The sequence below is a fragment of the Coturnix japonica genome, unplaced genomic scaffold, assembly GCF_054131305.1.
Source record: "Coturnix japonica strain WE unplaced genomic scaffold, WE-NBRP24 Scf046, whole genome shotgun sequence".
In the NCBI taxonomy this organism is placed as follows: Eukaryota; Metazoa; Chordata; class Aves; order Galliformes; family Phasianidae; genus Coturnix; species Coturnix japonica.
The window spans coordinates 3,267,389-3,293,636 of NW_028188949.1; the positions used below are offsets into that span (position 1 = coordinate 3,267,389).

The following is a 26,248-nucleotide window of genomic DNA, read 5'->3' on the forward strand; positions in this document are numbered from 1 at the left end:
GTTTTTTGCAGCAACATGAACTGTGAAGACCGAAATGTGCTGCGTATGAAAGAAAGGGAAAGGCGAAATCAAGAAATCCAGCAGGGTGAAGAAGCCTTTCCACCCAACTCTCCTCTCTTTGCTGAACCGTACAAAGTTGTGAGTTTCTGCCATTTGTACAAATGTGTTTTTTTATTTTGTAGTGGAAATTGTAGGGAAATATGTGCTACAAATCTGTTTATATCTGAAATCTTTTCAGGTCCCAGTTGTCACCTTAACCAGCATTTAAGCAAGTATTGAAACTAAGGATGGACAGTTAGTTACTAATCATCTCCATAGGCAGATTTATGCTTATACTTATGAAGCAGGGACTACTTTCAAGGGAGGAAAGGGATAATGAGACAAGATAATTTATTTTTTGAAAAAACCTTTTTTCTGCTTCTGCTGCAGTGGTCATTAAGTGGTACCATTGAAGGTTTTCATTATACAGTTCAAAACTCACTTTGAAAACAAAGCCATTCCCTTATCTCTGTTTTGTTTGCGGGAGGTCAAACATTGCAGCTGAAGACTTTTCTCCCTCAGGAGGGAAGTTGTGAGTTTTTTGATTCCTGTCTTCCCTTCTGTTTGCTGTGCCTGATAACTAAAACCTACAAGTATGAAGCTAACTAAAGCTGGTTGGGATACAGTAAAACTGATTTGAAGGGCAAAAAAGAAACAACAGAAAAAACCCCAACTGGTTTTTCAGGAAAGAACCCCTATAACTGTGTTGGCAACAAGTTATTCCAGTATAAATACCAATTAAAAATTACATAACTGAGTGGTGAGGTTGAGCTGATGTTATTTTACTGCTAAGTAAAGCGTTGTCTGACCAATACATGATAGACTTTAAGGTGACAATGTCTACAGTTCTTAAAGTCTTCCATGCAGCTCACCTATACATTCTTTGAAGCACTGGTTAGTGTTTCAACTATTCTTGGTCAATTTAAGTGGTGCTGTACAGAAGTACTACTTAAAATCCCTGTTGAAACTTGCCTGAAGGCCTAGAATTTGGCTGCAGATTAAATAAATCCACTTTCTTTGCCCAGAATGAGAATTGGAATATAAGAAAATAACAGAACTGAGTTTGTGAAGTGATTGATCCATTTATTTGAAGTCAGCTGTAATTCATCTGCCTCTCAGGGGAAAGAGGAAATTTGAGGGAGAAAAAGATGAGCAGAGGGAGGGAAAGAACTGCATTACTGTGGTTGGTTGGGGAGAATTGGGTCACTGTGACTCTTTGTAGGGGTTTAAGATACAGGGATCTTCAGGCCATTTAATTAGTATTTTTCACTTGTGTGGCTGCTTGCCTGTTTCCTTCACCTTCTAATGCATGGGACTAAAAACTCTATTGACTGTGTAGATTTTAACAACGGCTTCATTTTTTAGAGAATAAGCATGGATTGGGCATCAATAGACACTTTTCATTTGGCTTTCTTTCTATCAAAATAAGTGTAAACTGTCAAAATAAGTATGAAGTATTGCAAAGTATTTTGGTCTTTTTCCTTCTCTTCTCTGCCTGTAGGGATTTAGTCATTATTTTCTATGAACAGGTGTCTTCTCAGCCTCTGCTAAGACAGTGGTAATCTCCTCTGTATAGGAAATCCTATTTGACGTGCAATCAAGAGGGCAGTTTTAAAGGGGCCTGTATGCAGAAGAACACATAGAAGCGGTTTTTTATTTGCTAATGGCAGTTCTTTCATTCAGCCCTTGGTAGTCTTTGATAAATAGATATGGCTGACATTTTAGTTTGCTTCCTTTCACCTGCCTCCCTAAAAAGCAATGCTTTAAATAATGCTTTTCTTAGAGTTCTGTGTCCTGGGTGTTTTTGTGTCTTCCCAGGCTGAAGGATAAATCTTCTTCACAGATACTTTGTTGGCCATATGAAATAAAATGAGAAAATGATAACAGGGCAAAGTTGCATTTAAATTTGATCAAAGATTTTAATAGAGTTGTTAGTTACTTCTTTGTTTGAAGCACACAGACAGACTACTTTTTAAGTTATCCAGCTTTTCAACATTTAAGAATTCAGAGCAGTGTGTGAATGGAGCTTTCCAAAAGGCTCCGACTACAACTCATGGTTGCTTTTTGGCCAAATGTTCCAGGCTGTGTGTTGTAAGTGCACATCCACCAAAGTGCCACAGGCTGACAGAAGGTTGGATGGTCCTGGTACTGTCACTGCCTGGGTAGCCCAGAGCTATGGGCAGCTTTGGTGTCAGCAGCCTGTGTTGCCTACGTTCTTCTCTCAGTGGCTGTTTGATTCAGGGGGGGAAAGAAAGTGTGCAGAAATACAAAGGCCTTTGTGCTGCAGATAGGAACTGCATAATATTGCACAGCCTTGTTGACGTCTGAACACAAAAGGGAGGCTGTGTTTTTCTTTCTGAATCTGTCAACCTTGGATTCTGTTTCTTCACAAAGTTTGCGAAAAAATTCCATGTATGGCTGCCCTGAGCCTTTCAACTTTCTGCCAGCCTATTTATTTTGTGTGCGTACATCTTAGCCATGGAACTTTGTCAAATTCTCTGTTTCCAAAGTCTGTAATTTCCTCTGCCTTCTCCCCTCTGTCATTCTTGGCAGTGGGATTTCTCCAAATTCCAGCAAGTTAGTGAGCCGTAGGCTTGTACAGCCTAGACCCGGAACAGAATTCAGAAGGCTGAACACAGCGCTGGTTTACTTGAATCAAGCCACACTGTTCTAGAAAATCTTATTCTCCTTAACTTTCTATTTATTTACAAGTTATATGCTGCAGCATCTCACAGCATTTCTCTTGTGTGCAGAAGTCTGGTACACTTTGCCTACATGTAGAAAATGAGGCTCGTTTTGGTGGATGGGTGGATTTTATGTCTAAGATTGCTGGCATAAGATCATTTTCCCTGTGTGCAGCAAGTGTTTGCAGGGACCCAAAATCCTGAGTGGGGCCTGTCTGCATTACTATAAATATATCTTATAATTATCAGGAAGTCTTTGAATCAGAAGATAAAACTTCATGAAAATAGGTCATAAAAAGTTTTATGGGTGCTGTGAAAAACAGATTCCTGACTCTTGATAAAAATGTTATCCCATCACCTAACGCTCTGTAATTTCATCCTGTGTAAGTCTTTAAAGCCAGGGGTTCACAGTCAAAAAATGCAGAGCAGGAGGACTGGTGTGTTTGTAAAATATATTCAGAAATGCAGCTGTTTCTTATTGGATGGAATCTTTCCATCATAGAACAGGGAGTGTGATGTCACTGACAGCTGTTATGTCTGTGTACCTGAGCGGTGACCTGCAGACATCTCTGAAGAGGTGCACTGGTCTCTGGGTTTGCTCAGTGTCCCGTGCTGTAGTAGTTGTGAAGGCAGCAGTCAGTTGCGTCGATCCCTTGTGATCCAGAAACTTTATTCTGAGAATTAAAAGTGAGGTCTGACCTGGGTTGTCAGATATTAAATGGAAATGGATCCTATTCACCACAGCCAAACCAAAAATGGACAGGTAAGAATTATGTACCTGACTACCATTCTAATCACCATTTTGTGTCAGAGTCCAAGCAATGGTTTCTTACCTGTTGAAGTGTCTTCCACTTAACTTCTGCAATCTGCTATGCTTTTGTGAAAAGCATTTCCATCCTTCAAAATGTTCTTAATTTCTTCTTTCTCAAGAAATTGGACTTGAAAAAATATATATTTCTGTTTATTTCTTTATTAATCTTTGAGTTTCTGAGAGACGTGTATTCAGAGGCAAAATAGATGGTGAGTTATTTGGAAGAAGTTGCACATTTAAGCATAACACCTCGTTAAAGTGCCCTTAACTGGAATACTGCCTTAGAAATAGGAAGCTGGCTGAGGTAAGCACTGAGGCAGACACTTTCTGTAGAATTTATGGTATGTACATTGATGAGAACAGTCCCAGTTACTCATCTTGTGCTCAGCACAGCGCAGTCGTTCTGCATATGTGGTATTTTGATTACTGTAGGGTCTTTTTTTTGGTTTTACCTACATTTTATCAGGTACTTTTATCAAGTATTTACCTACTTGTCTTAGTTGACAGGAAAAAGGAAACTGAGGAATCATGCTTGTACTCATTGAACCTGTGTGAAAGATAAGAATCAGTTTGTATTCTGAAGAGAGTACGGCTTTTGCTCTCTGTTGAAGTAAGAAGACTTCTGCAACTTGATCTTGACTTTGCAGTTTAACCATAGGTTGATTTTAATGTCTCTTCTTTCAGTCAGTAAAGATGAAGGGCATTGGGAACATCTTAAAGTTCCCTAAGAGGTTTTGTTTTTGAGAAAATTGCACTCTTTCTCCATTCCACTGACAATACTCATTCAAGTCATGATTTCAACTGCTGCCACTTTTGAAATAAAAATGTTAAAGGAAGTCAGATATATGTAAGTATGCCTTGCCATGTAGAGCTTTTGTGTGTTTATGAAGTTACAATTGGAAACTGCATTTATAAATTGCATCACGTCACTGAGCTGGCTGTTTGTGAAGTCTGCTGTACAGCAGTGCCCCAAACCTCTGCAATTCACTGTCACAGAGTACATCTATCAGCTTGGTGAATTGACTCAAACATTCTCTGTTTTTATGCGTAAGGTCAGCAGTTGTCCTCATTTTAAAAGGAGGTCAGGAAGGTCCTATTTTAAAATGGCACACTAGCTTAGAAGTAGGTTTTCAGTAACACAATACTCTCTGATTATTTGTTTATTTATTTATTTTTTAACATTTCAAGTGTTTGATAACGTACTGTGTTTCAGGAGGCAGAATTGGGTTTTCTGGAACAGGAATACAGAGATCTTACCAGTGCTAGAATTGGCGAGGCTCTGTCTTTCAAGGCTAGTTTCATAGACAGCAAATCCACTGTATATCGAGGCAGGTATTTATCACTGTCTGTTGGCTTTTATACAGCCAGGTTGCTCAGTTACATGAGGATTTGGATGAAGGTGAGAAAGGGAAGATAGGGTTTGCAGAAGTTGCACAGTTTCTGGAGATTCAGGTACTGTGTATGACAACTGCACGTGGCCCATCTTCCAAGCAAGCAAGCAGGGACAGATGGGTCAGTGGGACAGATGAGCTAAGGATGCTCTTCCCATGTACTCGCTGCTCTGTCACTGCTGGGGAAGGCAGCTTGGGCCCAGGAAAGGGCTCCCTGTTTCTGTTTGGTTGTTACCACTGGGTTTTGTTTTTAGCATGTTGGTTTTCTTTGGGAGTAGGTGTTGGTTTTGTTTTGTTGTTGTTTTTTAAAGGATATGTGCCATCCTTTAAAGTCAGAACAATAGCTTGATTATGGCATGATTTTTGAGATGTTAAAATTCCCTTTGAAAAAACTCCTGTGATCTTTTGTTCCCTTAGGAGTCTCAACAGTCCAGTTTTGGCACTGGAGAACAGAGTAAGTACATTAAACTTCCTTTCCTATGTGCAGTGTTTTTGTTACAACTGAGTATTCTTAGTACCCCTTAAGAAGTCAGGCCATTAGATCATGAGACCTCTCCAGGCTGGTAATGGAATGGGTTGCACGTAAAAATTGTCCGTATTTTCTCAAGACTTATGAAATAAACACTTGATTTTATTTGTGGCTTCTTGCTGAGAACTGGAAAGTTAATAACTGTTGTGTAACTCACTCATAACTTCTAGAAAAGGGGAAAAAAATAAAATTGTTTCTTTAAATTGTTGTTATTTTTTTAATTCTCGAAAAATAGGCTTCCTTGGTTGATATGATTGAAAATAGCTGAGTGTGAAAACACCCACAGAGAAAACCCCTGGGTATGCTGGAAAGCAACGAAGTTCATATTTTAATAGAAAAAACACAATGCATTTTCTTCCTTTTTCTTGTCCACTTTCGCATTATGGATATGAAAATTGAAGAGAACTGCTCAAGAATTGTTAATATTCTTGAGTGTATTATCCCAGAATGTATTTCCAAAGTCTAGACAAATGCACCTTTTATTCCTATTTGACTGTGTCTTCATTTTGAATATTACTGAAATGAAGCATTTAACCAGGTAACATATCTGGCAAAAATGAATTAGATTTGTGCTGTTGCCTTCCAACAGTCTTACCAGTCCCTGTCAAAGTGATTAAACAGATTAAATAGTAAAAGCGGAATGGTTTATTCTTAGGTATTCACAAGCAGCTTAATCTAAACTCCTAATACAGTGGGGAATTAAGGAAACAAATTAAAACTTAATTCCATAAGGCTAGCCAATAGGTTACATTCTGGAAACAGCTGATCTTTAGGTATGTCATCAGGGAGGCCAAATAGATAAAAACACAGAACCATTTCTCAGCTCCATTTTCAGTTTTCTGTGACACTTCCAACAACCTCAGATATTGTTTCTGTTGTGCTATGTTTAGTAATTTACTAGAACTAAAGAACAGGGAAGGAAAAAGAAGACAAACCAAAAAGCAGATTATATCACAGTGTTCTAACTGTAGGGTTTGGTTTATGAGTTTGCTTTTTGGATTTAAAGACTTTTCATTCATTAAAAAGCTGCGTAGGAATGCTGAAACAGATTAAAAACTTGATTTAATTGATCTCCTCAGCATGTAGAGGGTAATAGAATAATTTTCATGGGAGGGTTTGGGCTCTAAGGTCCCTTAGATGCCATCCAGTTCCAAGCTTCCCCCCAGACCAAGCTGCCCAGGTCCCACCCAGCCTGGCTTCAGGGATGGAGCACCCACAGCTCTCTGGCAGCAGTGCCAGGGCTTCCCCACACTCTGACTAAAGAATTTCTTCCTAATATCTAAGCTAGACCTATCCTCTTTTACTTAAGGATTGTCACTTGTATCCTACCTTGATAGAAGCAGAAGTTTTTCACACCTTCAGAAACATATTGTGTATTGGTTTAGACAGCAACGATTTAAAAAAGCCTTCTAGATTTTCTTGATTAAGGTCATTGCTTCTCTTGGCAGTCTGTCTCTGCTCCTCTCTCACTTGGTCAGTGTGTGAGAGGCTGCACCTGACGTCAGCTGGTCCCTCTTTCTCCTGTTCACTCCGCCATTCTTGAGTTTGTTTGGCTAAGCCTGTTTAGTTCTGTCCACTTTGCAGTGACTGTTTTGCTGTCTGTGTTCAAAAGAGTACAGCGTTATTTCTTTTTCCTTCTAGAACGATATAATCCTTCATCAAAAACATCCAATGGCCATCAATCCAAATCGTAAGTAGCAGTTGAGAAAACATTTCTCACGTAACAGTCAACTTTTAAAAGATTCTGGAAGTAGCTGTTTCTTTACCAGAATGTGTCAGTTCTTGCACACTCTTTGTCATGCTTTACACTTAACTGACAGGAGAGGGAAAAAAAAGTTGATTTCAACCTATTTTCAGGAACAGTAGGGCAAATAATGGCACACCGGTGTAACAGGTGCGCTGTGCCTTCCTTCCATCCCCCTGCTTTCTTCTCAGCTGTAGGATACTGAGCAGGAGTTTGGCCCTAGGAATTGGCTGGTGAGCTGGAAGTGTATCAGTGTGTGAGAATGGGCACGATGGGACAGGATTTACTAAACGTGCATTGCTAAGCTGTCAGCTGGAAGCAGCTTGTTGCAGTTGCACAAATAGGATGAGGAACTGTTCTGTTATTAGAGGAGACAGTAAATTAAGTTTGAGATCTAGTTAAGTTTGTACGAGTAGTTACTCATTCTCTTAAGTGACTGACAGGCATTTTTATTAGTTGCGTACACAGACCTAACATTATGCTTCATTAATCAGACATCAGAAAGAAAAAATAAAAAAGCAGCAGGAAGAATCTAACTGTCTTTTGCCCTATTCATACCTGAAAATTGATTACATTCTGTTTAAATACAATTTCCAAACAAAAAATGCCCATTCCACCTGATGGAATGTTTACTGAAAGCAACTGCAGATTCTGAAGGTATTCTAAGTTAGTATTTGTGATGCAGTTACGAAATGAAGTTTAGTTTTTCTGTTTACATTTTTAGTATTAATAAGATTAAAAAACAAATCATCTGTGAGAAAGAAATGGGAAATAATTGAAGAGTGGCTTGTTCACTTATTTATTTATTATAGACTATGTCAGTTCCTTAAAACATGAGGTTTCAGATGTTTATACACAGCCACTTCAATAAGTGGTAGCAGTAGGAGTTCATCATTTGGCTTTTCTTTTGTTATAGCAGTGTAGTCCTCTATGAAAGGGCTGTGCTGGTTCCAGAATGGGAGGGTGTAGGAAGGTGCAAGAACTGGAGTTAGCACTTCACATTAGTTAAAGTGAGGTGCATGGGAAGAGGGGTGAGGAGATGTTTGCTGTGTCAATAGAATTTCCGATAAAGCGATTGTGCTCTGTTAAGAAAGCGTTAAAAAGTGAGATAAATGCATCTTTTGATAAGGGTAGCAGCTGAAAATAGATGTCTAAGTAGATTCTCGAGGTTGCTGTTTCTTTTCAGATTATAAGTAGAACAGCTGTACTGTGAAATTGGGAAGTATTCTAACCCTTTCTTATCTTCTTTCTCCAGATGTGAATCGAACCAGACAGAGTAAGACGTTTTATTTTTGTAACGAAGGTGTTTTTAAATAAGCACAAATACCCCACTATGTTTTCTTTGTGTTCCTGTACTTTCAGTGTCATGAAATAGTATGTGTATGTATGACTACCCTAAATAGGAGCAATTATACCTTTGAAGAATAGTAGAAAATTTATGATGTCGAACAGTTGGGATTTTGCCACTAGACATGAAGCAATCACATTTCTTAATTCAATGGGAAACAGTATTCTTGTCCGTGGTGTGTAAGAGGTTGAACGCAGATGTTTTAGCTCCACCTGCATTAGTAAAACGTGTCAGAATTCCTTTCTAAACTTTAAAGAACGAACAAAGGAATCAAAGCACTACAGCCCGTAGTTTTCTTTAAAGAATGACTTAACTTGCCATTCTTAGACATTAAATGTTTTAAATGGTAACTTGTGGATTTCACCCACACACCCAGCTCTGTAGCATAAACAGTAACTTGTTGGAATATAGAAGAGTGCTTTGAATGTAATTAAATTACATGGAAAAACTTGTCTCACTTTCTCCCTTTTACTTACTTAGTATGTTGAAAGATGACTTAAAACTTAGCAGTAGCGAAGACAGCGATGGAGAGCAGGTATGTTCACAAGATACCAAAGATTCAGTAGAATAAACCAAGTGTATTGATGGTTTGTTACATCAGCAATGTTCAGTAGTCCAACAGCAAACTGAACAGCTGAAGGAGAATTTGCAATTGAGGTACGAAAAACAATTAGCAAGTTTTCAAACAAACTTCAGGTACTCTAAAATGCAAATGTGAGGAAAATGATCTGGTTTTGTGAGAACAGTACTTTTTTTTTTTACCTAGGGACTCATGCTTTGATGATTTCAAATGGGCTTTCTCTAAATGTGGAATGGAAACAGAGTCAGTTTCCTAACACACACAATGGGCTGCCACCTAAGGGAGAGCCCCTCATGTTCTGTGCTGGCTAAAGAGTGCATGGCACACAGATGTCCATGCAGCAACTGTTCAAGATAAGAGCTGCTGTGTGTGTCTTTTACTCCCAGGTTGTTTCTGTAACTATAAGTCTAGCAGCTCCTTTATTTTTATCGTATCTTTTGCTCCTTGGCAATATTAACTCTGTGCATCTCCAGCCAGAGATGGTGTTCAGCCTGCTGAATTAAACATACCTCTTGAGTCTGTGCTACCCAGCAGAAGTCCATGCTGCTTTTTTTGCTGTTCTCAGTTCCGCTGTTTGTTATATTTTCACATGGAAAACTTGAAGATGGTGCATTTAGTTGTTTAATTACTGGGGCATGGAACATTTCTGGAATAGCACAGTAAAAATTTGTATCATCTGGTTCTAAAACATGGCATGGGGGAGTGGAGAAAATAGGAAATCTCAGAACTACTGTCAGAATATGGAGGGTTCTGAGATGACACGTTTGTGGTAAAAGCTTGGATAAAAGAACTGTGATTTATTTTTCCTTTTGTACAAGCCAAAGGCAGGCAAATTTAAACCTCTGTATTTCTGAATTAGAGCACTCTTCAGGCTAAGTATTTAGAATCTTTAAGACTTGATATCAATACTTTGCAATGTAATTGCATATGCTTCTAGAAGCCTCATGCTCTTCTTCTTAATTGCAGGACTGTGATAAAAGAGTTCCAAGGAGCACACCTGGAAGGTAGGCATTCCTTTACTTTCTATGCTGCAATCCAATGGTAGTGATGTTTGGTCCAGTCAGCGCTTCTGGCTTGATCTCGTTTCTAAAATCAGTGTTAGTTGTTTGTCTTTGATTAGACCAGAAGGTGATTAGAGTTTAATCAGTGGCCAACACATATTCTGCAAATATTATACTGACAACATTGTGAAGGGGGGAGGGGAACAAGGTGAATTGTGCTCAGTTGAACTCTTTAGCAAATGTTAGTTAAAATATTACATTTTATTCTTCCTAATGGAAGAACTTCCAGGATGCCTTTGCACTGAGTAATGTTTGTTTATTTTTCTTCCTTTTTGTTTTCAGTAGTTCTGAACCTTCACAACATAACAGTGAAGGAGCAGAAAATTCTAGGGATGACTCAAGCTGCCACAGTGGGTCTGAAAGCAGTTCAGGATCTGACTCTGAAAGTGAAAGCAGTTCCAGTGATAGTGAAGCTAATGAACCATCACAGAGTGCATCCCCTGAGGTAGGATTTGTCACGCATTTGGGCTGTCATCAGGCATTAATCCTGAGTTTTAAAAGCAGAAAAAAATGAACATGTTCTCGGTCTCTTTTTTTTTTTTTAACAAAAACTTGTCAAGTGTAGAATTATTTCCACATATTTCCACATATTCTTTTGCTAAAGTACCTGTAATTTGACATGATAACTATATTTTCTATAAGCACACATTTGCTATTTGAGGTGATTTTTACCATAGTTATCTGTTGGAGTGCAGAAGACATGGGAACAGTAGCTTAAAGACCAGTAGCTTTTAGTCTGGAATGCCATGGCAGCAAGTGCTTCCTGTGGACTGCAGTTCTTCTGATTGAAGGAAAAAGCAGACCTGCTATCTGTAGTTATATGCATTTTTCATTAGTTACTGACCTCAGATGCTCGAGTGCACTGCTTGCTTTGGCTTGCAGCACAGTAGGGCTGCAGAAAAGATGGAAGCCACGTGAAACACTGTATCTAACAGTGCTTTATTGAAATTTGTTTTTAGCTGGAGCCACCGCCAATAAACAAGTGGCAACTGGATAACTGGTTGAACAAAGTTAATTCACATAAAGTGTCACCAGCTTCTTCTGTGGACAGCAACATCCCATCCTCACAAGGCTACAAAAAAGAGGGACGGGATCAGGGAACAGGAAGTGGGTACGCTGATCAAAGCGGATCCAAGGACTCGATTTCTTCAACACCAGGGCGAGATTCCAAACCCACCCAAAAGGGCTCAGAGAGCAGTCGTGGCACGCAGAAATCACCTGCCCAGAGTGACAGCTCAACACAGAGGAGGACCGTGGGTAAAAAGCAGCCCAAGAAAGCAGAAAAGACATCTGTTGAAGAGCCTAGAGGAGGTCTTAAAATAGAAAGTGAAACCCCAGTAGACATGGCAACAAACATACCTTCAAACAGGCATAAGGCAGCCACTAAAGGTTCCAGAAAACCTAATATAAAGAAAGAGCCCAAATCTTCCCCTCGGCCTACAACAGAGAAAAAGAAATACAAGGCTTCAAGCAAATCTGCCCAGAAATCCAGGGAATTCATAGAAACAGATACCTCATCCTCTGATTCAGATGAAAATGAAAGCCTTTCTCCTTCATCACAAACACCCAAATACTCCGAGAGCAATAGGACTCCTGTTAAATCTTCCATGGAGGAGGATGACAGCTTTTTTCGGCAAAGAATGTTCTCTCCTATGGAAGAGAAAGAGCTTCTTTCACCACTCAGCGATCCTGATGAAAGGTACCCACTTATTGTGAAGTGGGTACCTTCACAAAATGGATACCTGAGCCTCTTATCAAGAATACCAGAGAAGCCTTACAAGGATGCTGATGTGCCCAAAGTGGAAAAGAAAAATGTGCCAGAGAAGCATGCAAGAGAATCTCAGAAGCAGCCTTCTGATAAGAGTTCCACAAAAGGCAAAAGGAAACATAAACAGGTAACAGTATCGTAAATAAAATCTTGCCTGTTATCTTAGCCTTTTAGTATCTTGCTAAAGGGGTTAAGCATATGGCCCAGTAACCAATGTCATACCTCACTGCAGTGGCTCAGTAATTTAGGAGATTACTTTGCCTACCTATTCTATGTAGAATAAATTGATCCTTCCTGTGCCGTTGTAATAGGGAATATTGGAGTTTTCATTCATGAAAGGCAGAGGGTTGTACCTTTAGATGTGTTAGCACTGTAGCTTGCATTCCTGGAGGTAGCACAGATTGTGTATCCTCTTAAACTCTTCAACTTTAGGATTAGGTTTATATAAAAATCTGGTCTTCGACATCTCTTACAGACTCCATGGGTTTTACAGTTCCTGGCATTCATAAGACACCTGTGTTTGACTCCCCAGCATAAAATCTGATTTCGTACCAAAGCCTTTGGCAGATTTTTGTTATTTCATAGTGATATGCGTGTTATAAAATGAACAACTTGAGACTGCCACTTTTCAAATATATGATACAAGGTAGTTGCTTCAGGGGATGTTTCTGTAGCCTGTACAGGTATTATTCTGTACGCTGCAAGACGCCCACTGAATTAAATCCGTTAAATGTGAAAAATTACTGTCTTCGTGAAGCTGTAAATGTAGACATTTATCTGGATGTGTTTCTTGTTTGCTGTATTCAGAATGAGGATGAAAACAGAGCCAGTGAAAGCAAGAAAACAAAACTGGAAGAAAAAGCTCCATCAGGACACAAGACTTCTAGCAGTAGGGAGTGAGTATCTTGCCTGTCTTTTCAGCACTGAAGGCTCAGAGTGATCAAGGAGAAGACTCATGCCTGTATCCATCTCTCCCTTACCTTCTTCTCCTTCCTCCACAACAAAATGTCTCCTTACTAATCAGTGGGTAATATTTCATGGTTTCTGATTCTTCAGTTTGAAGTTTCCATTAGTTGTTGGTGGAAATTCATATCCATAACTGAAAATATTGACTAGGTAAACCCTACTATGAAGGGTTCACCTTTTTCAGATCAAACAACAGACAGCTGATATAATTATATCATGGAAAAAAAATTCTCTACAGCGAATATTTGTTGAATTACTGATGTGTGAGAAGCTGCAGCTTCTGGCTACAGATGCTAGAAGTCTTTCTGAGTTAAATGCCTTCTTTGTTTCTGTTAAGAAATGTAGAAAAAATGGATGCTCGTCTGTCATGGTTTTTTTCCTTTAGTCCTGATATTTTGTTTTGTTGCTGGTGTGATTTTCTGAAGGGCACTTGGTTAAATGCAACAAGATGGTTTTTCAAAAACTTCATGTAAATAGTTATTTTGTGTACTGTTCTCTGTGAAAAGGGATGCCAGAATTAGCAACTGGAATCCTCAGCAGCCAAGGTAAGACTGTACCAAAAGGCCAATGGATTCTAGAGAACAGTTATCTGGGCCATCTTTTTTCTGAGCTGTTAGGCTGACTTGTCTGCAATAGACAGACTGGCGCTAATGCTGGCATTCATTTCTAACATTACAAGTGTTTAGGGTGTTTTTAAGAACTGTTGAGGGATGTGGTTTTATGGTTAGAACTTGCCTTTTGCGTTTTCAGGTCAGAACAGATAAAGTGGTGAAAACTAGTTTAATCAGGCTTCGTAACGTTTAGTTACTGTGGTGATAATTTGCTTCCTCTGAATCTGTCTTGCTATGTTTAACATTAAAAATCTTGTTTTATTATTTTTTTTGGGGGGGTGGGAAAGGAGAGGGAAAAGGCTTAAATGGGGGAAGGGTGTGGAGAGAAAAAAAGAAGTGATGCTGGATTTTTGTTTTATTTCTATTTTGAAAAGTAAAAAACAAAACTGAATGTATTCATTTTGTCCAGGTCTTTAAAACCAAGTGCTGTTAAAGAGAAGGATTTACTGCCATCTCCTGCTGCCCCAGTCCTTCAGAAGGATTCCAAACAAGAGCACGGGTCCCGGAAGAGGACAGCCAGTCAGTCATCATCCTTGAAGTCCAGCAGCAATGTTAGTAAGGACAGCAGCAGTGGCAGTAAAAGCTGCTCATCTTCTAAACAGAGGAAGATAGAGGGAAAAGGTTCTGGCAGTGCTAAAGAAACAAAGGTAAAGGGCTTGTTCTGTGAATGCCTTGAACTTATTTCTTGGCTTTGCATTTTGACGTGCAGTGTCATCTAAATAATTTGCAGTTGTTGAAATGTAATTAGTTTCAGATTTGCCTTGTTTCGTACCGTGGTGCTTAGACTCTAAATTGGAAAATAACTTAGGAGAGATTGTCGAATGCTAATGTTTATTCCTACCAAATATTTATGTTAATTACTAAAGTGCATTTAGTCATCTTTTGATGACAGATGCTGCGTATTTGCTGTTTAATTTGTTAATGAGAAATATCACTACAGATCTGCTCACACTGAATGAATAATGAGGTTACTCTTATGTCGCTGGAGCAAGTACAGATCTTGTCCTCGTTTTAAGGAGAACAGGAGCTGGGTCCGTGCACAGTGCTGAGATACAAAGCTGTGGCTCTCATTTTTCACCCTAGGATTCTAGAAAGGTTCATCTGATTCCAGATCAGGATGGTACAGAGCTCTCTGTGGTTAGAGTAGAGAAAACACTGTGGAAAAGGTGATGCAGAAAGTGTTTTTTAAGCAACTTAGATTAAGAACATATGTAGTTGAAGGGTTTCAAAAACATTATAAGATGATGATAGTGTAAGGTCATGATATGTAATGTGCTTTTTCATTAGTATATAAATGTGTATTACTGGACAGGAGTAAACTTGTGAGCACATCTGGGTATCTTCATAGAGTAATTTCTGTTGTATAACCAGATTTGAGTGTAATATGTTCAAGTTGGAGGGATTTCACCTTTATCTTTGGGATTCCAAATGTACCATTTCTCCTTGATTGCTCTGAAGTGTTCAGGAAGGGTAATTGATTTGGGGAGGAGTGAAGCAGCAAATTGCCATCGGCAGTGGCAGAAAGTAGCTTAGTCATTAGGGTGGAGTCCATGCAATATTTAAACTGGGAGACCTGCTGGATTAATTTACATGCCATTACTGTGAAATTTTAGAAACCTGGGAAGGTTGTGTGCATCGGTGTCTGCACTTACAGGAAGCCTGTAGATAGCAGATTTGCATCATAGACTGCTGCTCTGGCCTTTCCTTATTCATCAGCATAGAACTGTCCCTAAACCAGCTGTTAACTTGTTTGATGTTTTTCTTTTCATACTTTGGAAATGCTGCATTTCCCTGCATGTTTTGGTGGTGTTTTATGTTACACTGGTAGTTAGGGCATTGCTGTGCAAGTGCAGTGCCTCGCAACTTTGAGATCCTTCTAATTAGCAAGGATCTGATAAAGGCAGGTTATTAAATACTCTGTGTAATTGGCCTTCGGTCACGATGACTCCAAAGAACTGAAAGCACACTGAAGCTGGGAAATTGCCTTATGCTGTTGATCTAGTGAGAAGAGATTCACTTAGAATTCACAAGATGTTTTGATGTCCCTTCTTTAGCCTGAAGTGTCACATTGAGCCATGTAAAATTAAGGGGAGCAAGGGCAGCATGTTGTGAAGACAGCTGTTATTTCTCCTTGAAGTTGGTGTTTCTGAAATACTAATCTTTTCTACCCAGAGACATTCAGTAGTTTATTGTTGAAAGACATGAGAAGTCATAGAAGTATATATAGCCTCTTTGTTCAGAGTGGAAAATCATGATTTAGCAATAAGGGAGATCTCCTAGTGTAGTAGGGCTCAGCTTAATTATAGCCTCTGTGTCATCCCCTGTGCCAGCATGAGATGAAAGCCTCAGGGAAACTGTGTTATTGTATGGTGAATGGCAGCTAAAGCAGCTACTAAACTGAACTTACTGCTTACAGAGTGTGAAATCATGGGAAAAATGTGTACAGTAAATTCCTCTTTGTCTTTGAGAATATAAAAATAAAAAAAAGTCTTGACATGATTCGGTGACCATTTTCCTTTCAGGAGAAGATTCTGAACAATTCATCGAACTGCCCTCCTGTTTCTGCTCCATCTACAGAGAGCTCAAAGTCCAGAAGAGCAAAACTTGTTTTTGCTGACAGGTAAGAAAAGCAGAGGGTGCCTTTCCCTTTTTGGGGGTGCTAATCTTGCAGCACAGTGAGCTCTTCTGTGGAGAAGGGTTGTCCTGTTTGCTTCACAAAAGATGCTGAATACTAGTTCATGCTCTGGAGATCTGCATGCTGTTCTGCAACAACGTGCTTCTCTGCCTGCTTTGTGCACCAAATATTTGGCAGATGGTGCACTCCTTGAGGAGAAACTCTAGTCTGCCCTGTGTGTTCCTGCAGAGCGTGGATGGACCAAACAGTAGATCTAAACAGTCCAGGGTTGTCCTGTTTTTAAGTGTTGATGTATCCATCACACACTTTCAGGATATCACTGCTGCCTGTTCTCTTTTAACAGAGTCTGCTTTGCCCATGGTGAGCAGTTGTTGTCTTTGGTAGCAAAGAGGAGCCTTCATTTTTTGAACCCAAATGGGATTGTGATGCAGTACCTCCTGTTATTGTAACTTGAGTTAGAGGGGGATGAAGTGAAAGCTGTAACATTAACAAACTTTTGTCATAAAAGGAAGTACAGAGTAGGTGGTCTGACTCCTTAAATGTGTCTTCTATTGTAGGACTTACTCAGCTAATCATTATTTACAGCAAGCAAAGAAGTTAAAACATAATGCAGATGCATTGGTAAGCAAATCTACAATGTTTATCCAGTATTTGCACATTATGCTGGAGTTTGTTTACTGCTTGTGCTGTGTTGCTGCCTGTCTGTACTAGAACTTTCTGGTATTTCCTCTCAATATTTTCCTTATTTTTTTTTATCCAATCTTCTAAGTCTGACAGGTTTGAGAAGGCTGTGTACTACCTAGATGCAGTGGTGTCATTCATTGAGTGTGGGAATGCATTGGAGAAAAATGCTCAGGAATCCAAGTCCCCGTTCACTATGTATTCAGAAACTGTGGAATTAATCAAGTAAGCGCTGTAAAGCACACACAGAACTCAGATGGTTGGGGAAGAGGGCTGGAAATCAAAGCTTCTGCATTTTACTCATGTTCTGCCACTAACTTTTGGAGTCCCTTGCTCTGCACTAAGAACGGATCACTAGCCACTTTGTTCCAGTTACTGAAGCTTCAAGTGTGTTCTTGAGGGCTGAGATCCTTTATTCCAAAGTTTGTGATGTCTTAACAATTTGTGACATGTGCAGAGCAGAACTATTCCAATTATTGCCTAGCCACGTTCTGTTTAGGGTCTGAGGGAAAGACCTGAAACAGTGAAGGAGTTGAAAGTTGAATTTCATAAGAACTTGGTGGCTGATAAATGATTGTATAATGTTTCATTTACTTGATAGTTTTCTTGTTGGTGATTTGTTTATAGGTACACTATGAAACTGAAGAATTACTTGGCACCAGATGCTACGGCTGCAGACAAAAGGCTAGCAGTGCTTTGGTACGTGTATCCTGAACTTTATATTACACACTGATTAATTACACACACAGATTTCAGTCTGTGAAATGCTGTCTTACACTGAGTTTTCAGGTGTTTTGAACCAAATAGGAGTTTTCTGTTTGACTGTTCAGTACCATTGATGCTATAGATCGATTACTGTAAGGGCTTGTTAACAGCAAAGTCTTTCAGCTATTAAGAAAATGACTGACTGACTTCGACTTTGACTTCCATAATGTTCTGTCAGTTACTGCTTTTATTTTAGAACGTGATGTCATTGGTAACTTGTCGCATGCAATGGAATTGTTAATATGGCTAAAAATGATAGAGGTGCCTTTGTGAATTTCATTATCCTTAGTGTTTTGATAAAGTTACTGTTGATGAACTGAGCTCTTCATTTGCTCTCTTTGTAAATTATAGTGTTCCAAAATAACAGACTACTGTTGAGTTGGTTGCACGGTCAGCTGATGTTGGGCTGTGACCTAAATGCTTCGGGAAACTTTGAGATTACATTAACAAGCAAACTGTTGTCTGGTCTTGGCTTTAATTTTAGTAAAATAACATAATCAGAGCACACTGCTTTACTCATTTGAATGAATTTCCAGTTCTGTTTTGAAACTTTCTTGGAAAGGAAATTATCTATTGGATTTGGGAGGAGTAGCAGAAGGAGGGTTTGGGGTCTTTGCTGTGTGTTCACACAGTGATATGGCAAAACTTGAAATGGCTGTTAAGAACTGTCATTTGCCTTCTGGACTAATTAAATGGCTGCAGCAAGCAGTTGAACAAAGCTGACTGTGTCAGGTGGAAAAGGGAGGGGGGACTATAGCAGCATGCACCAGATTCAGTGTGTCCTGACATGAGAAAAAAGTGAAGGCTGTATCAGTAAAGTCACTGCAACCTAGTTTCAGCTTAAGGCACAAAACTGTTCTTTACTTTCTTGAGAAGTAAAGGTGGTGTGGGAGTTTGTCTAGTTACAGTTTGACAGTTGGCTGTTTAGTGTTGGGAGAGAAAAGTTTTTAAAAACATGGGTACTCCATTTTTGACTTTTGGTATGTTGTGATAAGCCTGACTTTAACTGGAAATGTTTTGTTGTTCTGTCTTTGGTTAGTCTTCGGTGCCAATCTCTACTATACCTAAGGCTTTTCAAACTGAAAAAGGAAAGTGCATTGAAATATTCTAAAACTCTGACTGAACATCTGAAGGTAATTGGATATATATTTTCTTCAAATATTAAAAAACTAATCAAATTGAAGCTCTACATTACTTAAAATTCCTCTGCCTGGTATTCAGATTGCTGCACGTGAACTTCCAGTATGCCCTAATTTAGGAATGGACCTTGAAAGTACATTCAAGCTGAGCAGTTTAAAGCTGGGAGGATACAGCATGACTATGATGTCATCAACCCATTGGTCCTAATGATAGCTTCCTATTAATATTTTGGTGCAGCTTTTAGTAAATTTAGTTGGCTTCAAAGAGAATTTTAATTTTGTTGTTGATATAACAAAGTTAAAACTTTGCTGATTTGTGTCTTAGTCATCAGTGAAATGGATGCTTTTCCCAATTTTGAAAGTACTTTGATATTATTTAGGATATTTTGATATTATTATATGCTTAAAAGAAAAGCCATGAGAACTCATGTTCAGAAATGAGCAATTAAACAACCAGATAAAATATAATTAGCTGAGGTATAAACATACGTTTACTTTTTCCCAACAGAATTCCTATAATAATTCTCAAGCACCGTCACCTGCTATGGGAAGGTAGGTAGTAAAAGTTTACCTGTATTTCTATGTTTATAGCTCATTCTCCACATAAACTGTGAGTTTGAGGTGCTCAAAGAGCAGCTTTTACTTTCTTGAGCTTCTGTTGTTTTTGTTCTAATTTCTAATTGTTCTAAGGTCTAGATTTTGATCCCTTTGTTCAGGTAAGTGTTCTGATAAGAGGTTGAGAAATGTGCTGTACAGAGATATTCTCAGGCAACTCCTTGTTGGGAGGAATGAACAAAAAACTTCTCAGTGTGTCCTTAACACACAGGTCACTTGTCTCAGTGGTTTGTTGTTTTATGTAATGCTTTTGCTCTCAAAACAATAGCTTTATTAGTGCTGCAGTGATGCACTTGTAGCCCAGATGGCTACAAGTGCTTTCACAGTAAGCTCTTCCATGGTACAGCAGTTTACTTCTGTTCTTGAAACCTGACAACAGACTTTTTATAGATTACTCTATCAAAACAAAACAAAAACCAGAATTTTAGGAGGGCATTTCAGATATGCATCATGTTATTTGAAAATACAACAGCAGTATAATTGCCTTGCTTTAATTTTTTCATTATTACTATGTGAGGTTCAATTTATTTAAACAACAGATTTGATTGAAAGATGCTGCATGTTGATTTGGCTGTGAGGCTAAAATACAGGAGCTGGAGGAACATGAGAGGTTTTCAAAAGCTCACTTGTTTTAGGGCCAGTCCTGAGTTCTCAGTGTGTGAAGTAGGAGTGCCTTAGCATCCCATGTTCTGAGCTGTAGGAAGACATTTGCATGACACACCTGACATATCTGTGTGCGTGTTTTACAATGTAATGTTTTCCTTTGGATAAGCAGCAAGCCTGTTGGTATGCCGTCTCCAGTCTCTCCAAAGCTGTCTCCAGGGAATTCAGGAAATTACTCCTCTGGGGCAGCCAACCCTTCAGGGAGTGGGTCTTCGGTGACGATCCCCCAGAGGATCCATCAGATGGCAGCCAGCTACGTCCAAGTTACATCCAACTTCCTCTATGCCACTGAAATTTGGGACCAAGCTGAACAGCTGTCTAAAGAACAGAAAGGTAAGGGTAGGCAAAGGCAAGTTGTAACCTAAGATGTATACATTGTGTTAAATTCTAACAGGTTTTCAATTTTGGAGTTAACAGTGCATAATGATAAATAATTGGGTCCTTTGTAAAAGAAAGATGGAAAGTAATTCCTTTGGTGACAGCGATGCTCTGGGCTGGCTGTCCTGGTTGTCAGGTGGTGTTGGAGATCTAACATTTCCTACCAGCTATGCTTAAAATAAATAAATAAGTCTTGCATTTCCTGCAAGTTTTTCTCTTTAGGAAGTAGAACTTGGTGCATTTCCTTTTCTGAAATCCTGGAGTGAATATACACATTCGAGGGAGAAGGCCAAGAATGCTTTGTAACAGTTAGGCCACAGTGTAATTATGCTTACCTTCTGCAAAACAGTAAAGAAATGGGCTTAGAAAGGATCTCTTTCTCTTTCTTCTGCCATCTTCAGCCGTCTTTCATTTCTTTTGCCTTGATCTGCAATGTTTGTGCTGAGGTGGTGTTCTTTTAGGGAGAGCAATATTTCACTTACGGCAGCCAATGAGAACGACTGTGCCTAATTTGTGTTTCTGTTGTTTTAGAGTTCTTTGCCGAACTGGATAAAGCTATGGGCCCTCTGGTTTTTAACTCGAGCATCATGACAGACCTAGTGCGTTACACCTGTCAGGGACTACACTGGTTGCGCCTGGATGCCAAGTGATACTTCGAACTGAAGGAATGGAAAATTGAACACATTTTTCTTGCTGCCTCTGATTTATCTCCACAACACTGTGTCATGTCAATAAGGAAGACTGCCATAACACATTGCTTAGTTGACACTAAAAACAAAGAATGCTTTCACATGTCTCCCATCTTGATTTGTGTTTTGTGTTTTAACCCAAAACGATCTTGTTAATGAACTCCTTCAGTATTCCCTTTTTAAGTTATTTAAATATTTTTAAATTTGCGACATATAAAGGTGTAGCTTGGCTAATCTATCATGGATGGATCAGTCATTGGAATTCCCGTCACAATACGTAAATAGTCGGTTTAAATCCTATTTATTTTAATTTTTTTAATTTTAATTTTGAAAAGCCCAGTTTTTGGGTAGTTTTTAGCTGTTTCTTCCCTAAATTTTACCCTTCCAAGTACTTAGGAAAAATTAAACATAGACACTTTATTTAAGTACTCTGTGAGCTTTGTTACTCTGTAATGTCTTGTGGTGGTAGAACCTGTAAAAGGAATTAGGATTGATAGGTTCTAACGTGTAGAAACACCATACTTTTCATGCCTAATGCCTATGATCAACTAATAAATGACAGCTAGAGTTTTATTATTGCAGAATTTGTACTAAATAGAAAAAATTCCAGATATTCTTCTACGTATTAAAATACTTCATTTAAATGAATTTTAAAGAAATTTATATGGACAAAAAATTTAGCTGGTTCTGACTTGGGTTGCTTTCAAGGCAGTTTCAAACCATTGGTTAACACTATAGCAAATCATGAAACAATTTGAATGTAATATCAGAGTAATGGTGTAGGAATGAACTTCGGTCTGATAGGAAAGGCATATAGGAAAGGTTTCTGAAATGGACAATCTTGTGCTTTTTTTTTAATCTCTCTTCATTTAAAACGCATTTTGTTTGTCATTTTTTGACACTTGCAAAATCAGCAGTTTTGTGGTGAAAAAAACCAACAGTAGTTAAATTCCTACCAGAACTGCCATTTGCAACTTTCTCATTGACTGGAAAATCAGGAATCTTAAGTAGAGACGGAGGTCCATTTTTTTTTCTGCCTGAAAAAATGTCTGGTGGTTAATGGACACTACAGCATAACAGTGCAACAGCCATTGTGGGGTGGGGGAGCACACCTGCTATTACAGGGAAGTTGTCTAATCGTTTTGATGCAGAATGGATTTAAAACTTGTATTTACCCCATGTTAATGAAGGTCCCATTCGTGTTTGATGCATTTGATGGAGCAGAATATTCATTTGAGAGGGAAGCGAGTTGGTGTAACAGAAACAGTTTGTGGAGTTGCAGTCGACTGCTCTCAAAACCAAAGTACCTTTCCACATGAGGTGCTTGTCTGAGTCAAAGGTTTAAAATGCTACTGCTTTCAGTATTGCTTAGTGCCCCTAACATGTCTGGTGTGCCTTATGCCTTACTTTTAGATGAAGATTTTATGAACTGTTTACAAGATGTTTTACAGCAGGACCAGGTGTACTGTATGCAGTGGTCTTCTGCAGTACTTGGGTAAAATTCCATTTCTTTTTCAAAAGTACCAGTGTCTGTCATGCAAACTGACTTCTCATTGCAGTGCTCTTCTAAAGAGTCAAGCTCTGAATACTTTAGAGTGCGATTGTGGAATGCTGCTTTGTTTTATCTCCTATTTAACCCTTAGTTCTGTACCAGAGATGAACGTGCACGTTCAGGAAAAAATATTGCACTAAAGTTTTGTGTCGTCATGGTTAAGTGCCAAAATCATGGCAACCTCAAAAGAAGGAATAGAATTCTACGCTACTTAGTACTGCAGTATGTCCTATGGGCTTTAAGAGTTTAGAAGTTTTGAAATGAGTAACCTACTAAAAGGTAGCTGCATATTCGTAGAGCTTCCTTTGTGTTCCAGCGTGTTTTGTACTTCCAGAAGAGCTTTGCTACATACGAACCAACATGTGTTTGGTTAGCGGACCTGTGACTTTTCCCGTTAGAGCTGAATCACTGATCAGGTCTGTTGGTTGGAGCATCCTTTTTATTAAATCACTGTGCAAGATTGCATTCTTTTCGTGTTTGCTGTTAGAGACAAAACTCTGTACCCTCAGACTCTGCATCCTGGTTAATAGGACACTGTCAACTAATTTTTCCTTTAATACTCTAAAGTGCCTAGCACTCTTTTGACGCTATATAAAAAATACGTTTGTAGGAGTTGCATTCATAGTTGTTTTTTTTTGTGTAGTGCTGCACCGGCCGGTGCGGCTGCTTCCAGCTTGCTCCTTTGTGCACCGTGACCATGACTGTAAGCAGGAATGGTCTCATCTCTGGGAATTTATTTTCTCTTTTTATTTCCTTAGAGTCCCACAAATACCTTTTAGTGTTACACGCAGTTGTCTCTTACAAAAATGTTTTGCTTGTCCCCAGGTCAGTGGGTCTTTGGGTAACTGAAAGACTTCTTACATTGTGTTAAAATGTGGACCTGGAATGGATGACAGAATCCGTCACAGGGAAACATTCCCTGGAGTGCTGCCCAGGTTTTCTGTCTGTATGGGAGATACACAGTGGTCTTGTTATTTGAAAAATGCCTTACTCATCTGTGGCTATTTCAATCAGAGACACTTAAATTTCACACTTCCAAAAGCATATCTGATTTGGGCTTTACCATTGTTTCTAAGACAGAAGTTGTGTACTTTGTCAGATTTCATAGCAATTAAAAAAATGCAAATACTGAATATGCTTCCATCCCGGTGCCACGATGCAGACTAACAGTCCAACTCTGTCCTTTTGTTAACCTCTACACAACAGCAGTGGAAATGCAGACAGCGTCAGCACTAAGGCAGGCTGCGCTGGTGGCTGAGGAGGGGATCCCTCACTCCCAGCTTCCTCAACGATTCCCTAGATGATTGGATCTTAAGCACATATCAACACTGAGATCTTAATTCCCTTACCGAACGTGGTCCCAGTTGGTGAATCTTAAAAATGGCTTAATCAGACTAGGCTTGCTCAGATATCACTATTATTTGGATTTGCTGTGAAACTTGCAGGTTCCTAGATGGTAAGGTGCAACCATTTATACTTATAAACAAATCTTCAGGACACCAGAGTAAAACAGCCCGATACTTTTATTTTGATTTGAAACTATTAGCCATAAAGTAGAGCGTGTGAATGGCTCTTCTTGGCTTTTGATGGCAGTATGCAATTTGTATTGTATGTGTCTTTTAACATATATGTATATATATATGAAATCAGTCTGTCCAAAGTATATGTTATACTTGTTTTTAGATTATGGTGCAACTGACTATATTGATATATTATTTATTGAGTGCTGAGTCACCATCTTACTGGTGATAAATCTTGCATATTATACAGGAGTGCAATGTATATTCCTTTAGATTGCTGAGGCTTGATTGCTGTGATAACAAAGGAAAAGAAGAAGAAAAAAAAAAGCCCTGAAATGTATTTATGAATGGCCCCAACATACAGAGTCAGTACTTTATGGGAATGATGTGCTTGCCCGGGGCAAGTAAAATAAAGCCGTAGGCAGATAATGATGTAGTTTTCCAGAATGGGAAACTATTGGAAAAAGAGACTACCTTTGCTGTATTTAATATTTCAGTTACCTAACAGATATTTACTGTCACCGCAGCGTTTATGTTAAGGGCCTGAGCAAGTCAAGTTTGAATTACCCATTGGGGAGTAAGCAACTTCCAAATTTCTAGATTTCTGACAAAAATTTTGGTCAGGGTTTAAATTATTCCATCTAATGAAACAGTGTTATGGAAACCTGTATGTTAATGCTGGATATCTTGAAGTGTGAAGACTAGCCAAAGCTTTTGGTGGCCAACTCAGACAAATACAGAGCTGTTCCAGGAGGCAAATCTCCACAGTGTGAAAGTTACCTAAAAGCAATCAATCAATCAGGGAATCGTGATGTATGTCAAACTCCATTACTTTTCAAGGAATTGGTTTCTGATGCCACGATGCCATTTGAAAGCAGCGGTATTGGGGGTGGGGGGAGGCAGGGAGGGAGGGCTTAGCGATGTAATAAGTACATTTTTCTCTCAATACGAGCTCTGGTCGTTGCTAGATCAGCTATCGACAGCATTAGTTCTTTGCTCTCTGCCGATCTCAGCTGAGTTTCAATCGAATACACTATACTGAACAATTTGAAACGCTGTGTTACAGCGTTAGGGTTTATATAGGCCATCTTTATGTAAAAGTTTTAATTTCATCTGGAAACTTAATGGAAACGTACCTACTCCTGTCATACCTCTCTGCGTTTGCTATTGGAGCTGATACGGGCAAATTGGAATGCAGTGTTCCCCGACTTGGTTTTTATATGCAGCCCGGGGAATCGGTGCTGTTGGGTGCACAGTACTTCTGCAGCGCTTCTTTTCGGCTGCATTGATGTTACACATCTGAAAACTCAACTCTAAGGACCAGGCGTGACTTTTGCAAGCACAGTTCCTGACATTTGTATCTGGTCCCCCTTTTAAATTGTTTTAAGAAATTTTGTATATGGAGGATAAAGTGCTTATATATTTATTAAAAATCCTTTATCTTAATTGAAATTATTATTTGATGAAGAAGGGTTTTTTGGGGGGAGGGTTTGTGGGTGAGGGAAGGTAACTTTTCACCTGTCTCTTATAAATGAAGCCCTTGTGAATCATACAGAAAGGTACTGCTAGTAACTAATGGGATGTCTCTGTTTCACACTTTGTACATGACAAGTCCATGTGTTACGTTTTGTTTCTATGGGAATATTTAGGCGTCCGTCTTCAACCAAAACCTAAAGAAACACACCAACTGTGATTTTATTTGTTGCAATACATTTGAAATTTCAAAGGGTACTTTGGGGCTCAAATTAGGATTTCTAAGTCAGTATGTGCATTTCACGTAATAAAGCTGTTAATGGTGAGCAAAGTATTATATACTAACTAGATTTTTTCCACATCTGTATAGTATATTCTATGTATTTTGTGGTATTGAGATTATAGAAAGTTTAGTGTCTGAAACATGCGTTTAATGTGTATTTTTAAACAAATTTATGGCAATTAAAATATTTGGAGAAAAGGGTATCACATTTCAATTTGTAAAGATCTTTTTAACTACTGTGTCATTAAAATGCTTTGTACAATGCAAAACTGTAACTGGAGAAACTAAGTTTAATAAATATCAAATAGATTTTCTGTATTAAA

General features: G+C 38.8%; 1 protein-coding gene across 1 annotated transcript; it reads left to right on the forward strand.

Annotated features, from left to right (window-relative positions):
- LOC146752400 (AF4/FMR2 family member 4-like) lies at positions 1-26,248 on the forward strand. Its single transcript, XM_085531958.1, has 18 exons — positions 1-138; positions 5,343-5,379; positions 7,096-7,144; positions 8,454-8,474; positions 9,027-9,081; positions 10,093-10,130; positions 10,470-10,665; positions 11,147-12,082; positions 12,763-12,851; positions 13,942-14,179; positions 16,055-16,152; positions 16,725-16,788; positions 16,937-17,073; positions 17,476-17,547; positions 18,653-18,746; positions 19,261-19,304; positions 20,143-20,363; positions 20,940-26,248. The coding sequence occupies exons 1-18, from the start codon at positions 16-18 to the stop codon at positions 21,056-21,058; spliced, it is 2,631 nt and encodes an 876-aa protein (XP_085388084.1). The 5' UTR covers positions 1-15; the 3' UTR covers positions 21,059-26,248.

Bases quoted from the DNA above. Each gene is read 5' to 3' on its own strand.
- LOC146752400 (XM_085531958.1), top strand. From the start codon at position 16: ATGAACTGTGAAGACCGAAATGTGCTGCGTATGAAAGAAAGGGAAAGG. The intron at 14,180-16,054 runs GTAAAGGGCTTG...TTTTCCTTTCAG, and splicing joins GCAGTGCTAAAGAAACAAAG to GAGAAGATTCTGAACAATTC. The intron at 20,364-20,939 runs GTAAGGGTAGGC...CTGTTGTTTTAG, and splicing joins GCTGTCTAAAGAACAGAAAG to AGTTCTTTGCCGAACTGGAT.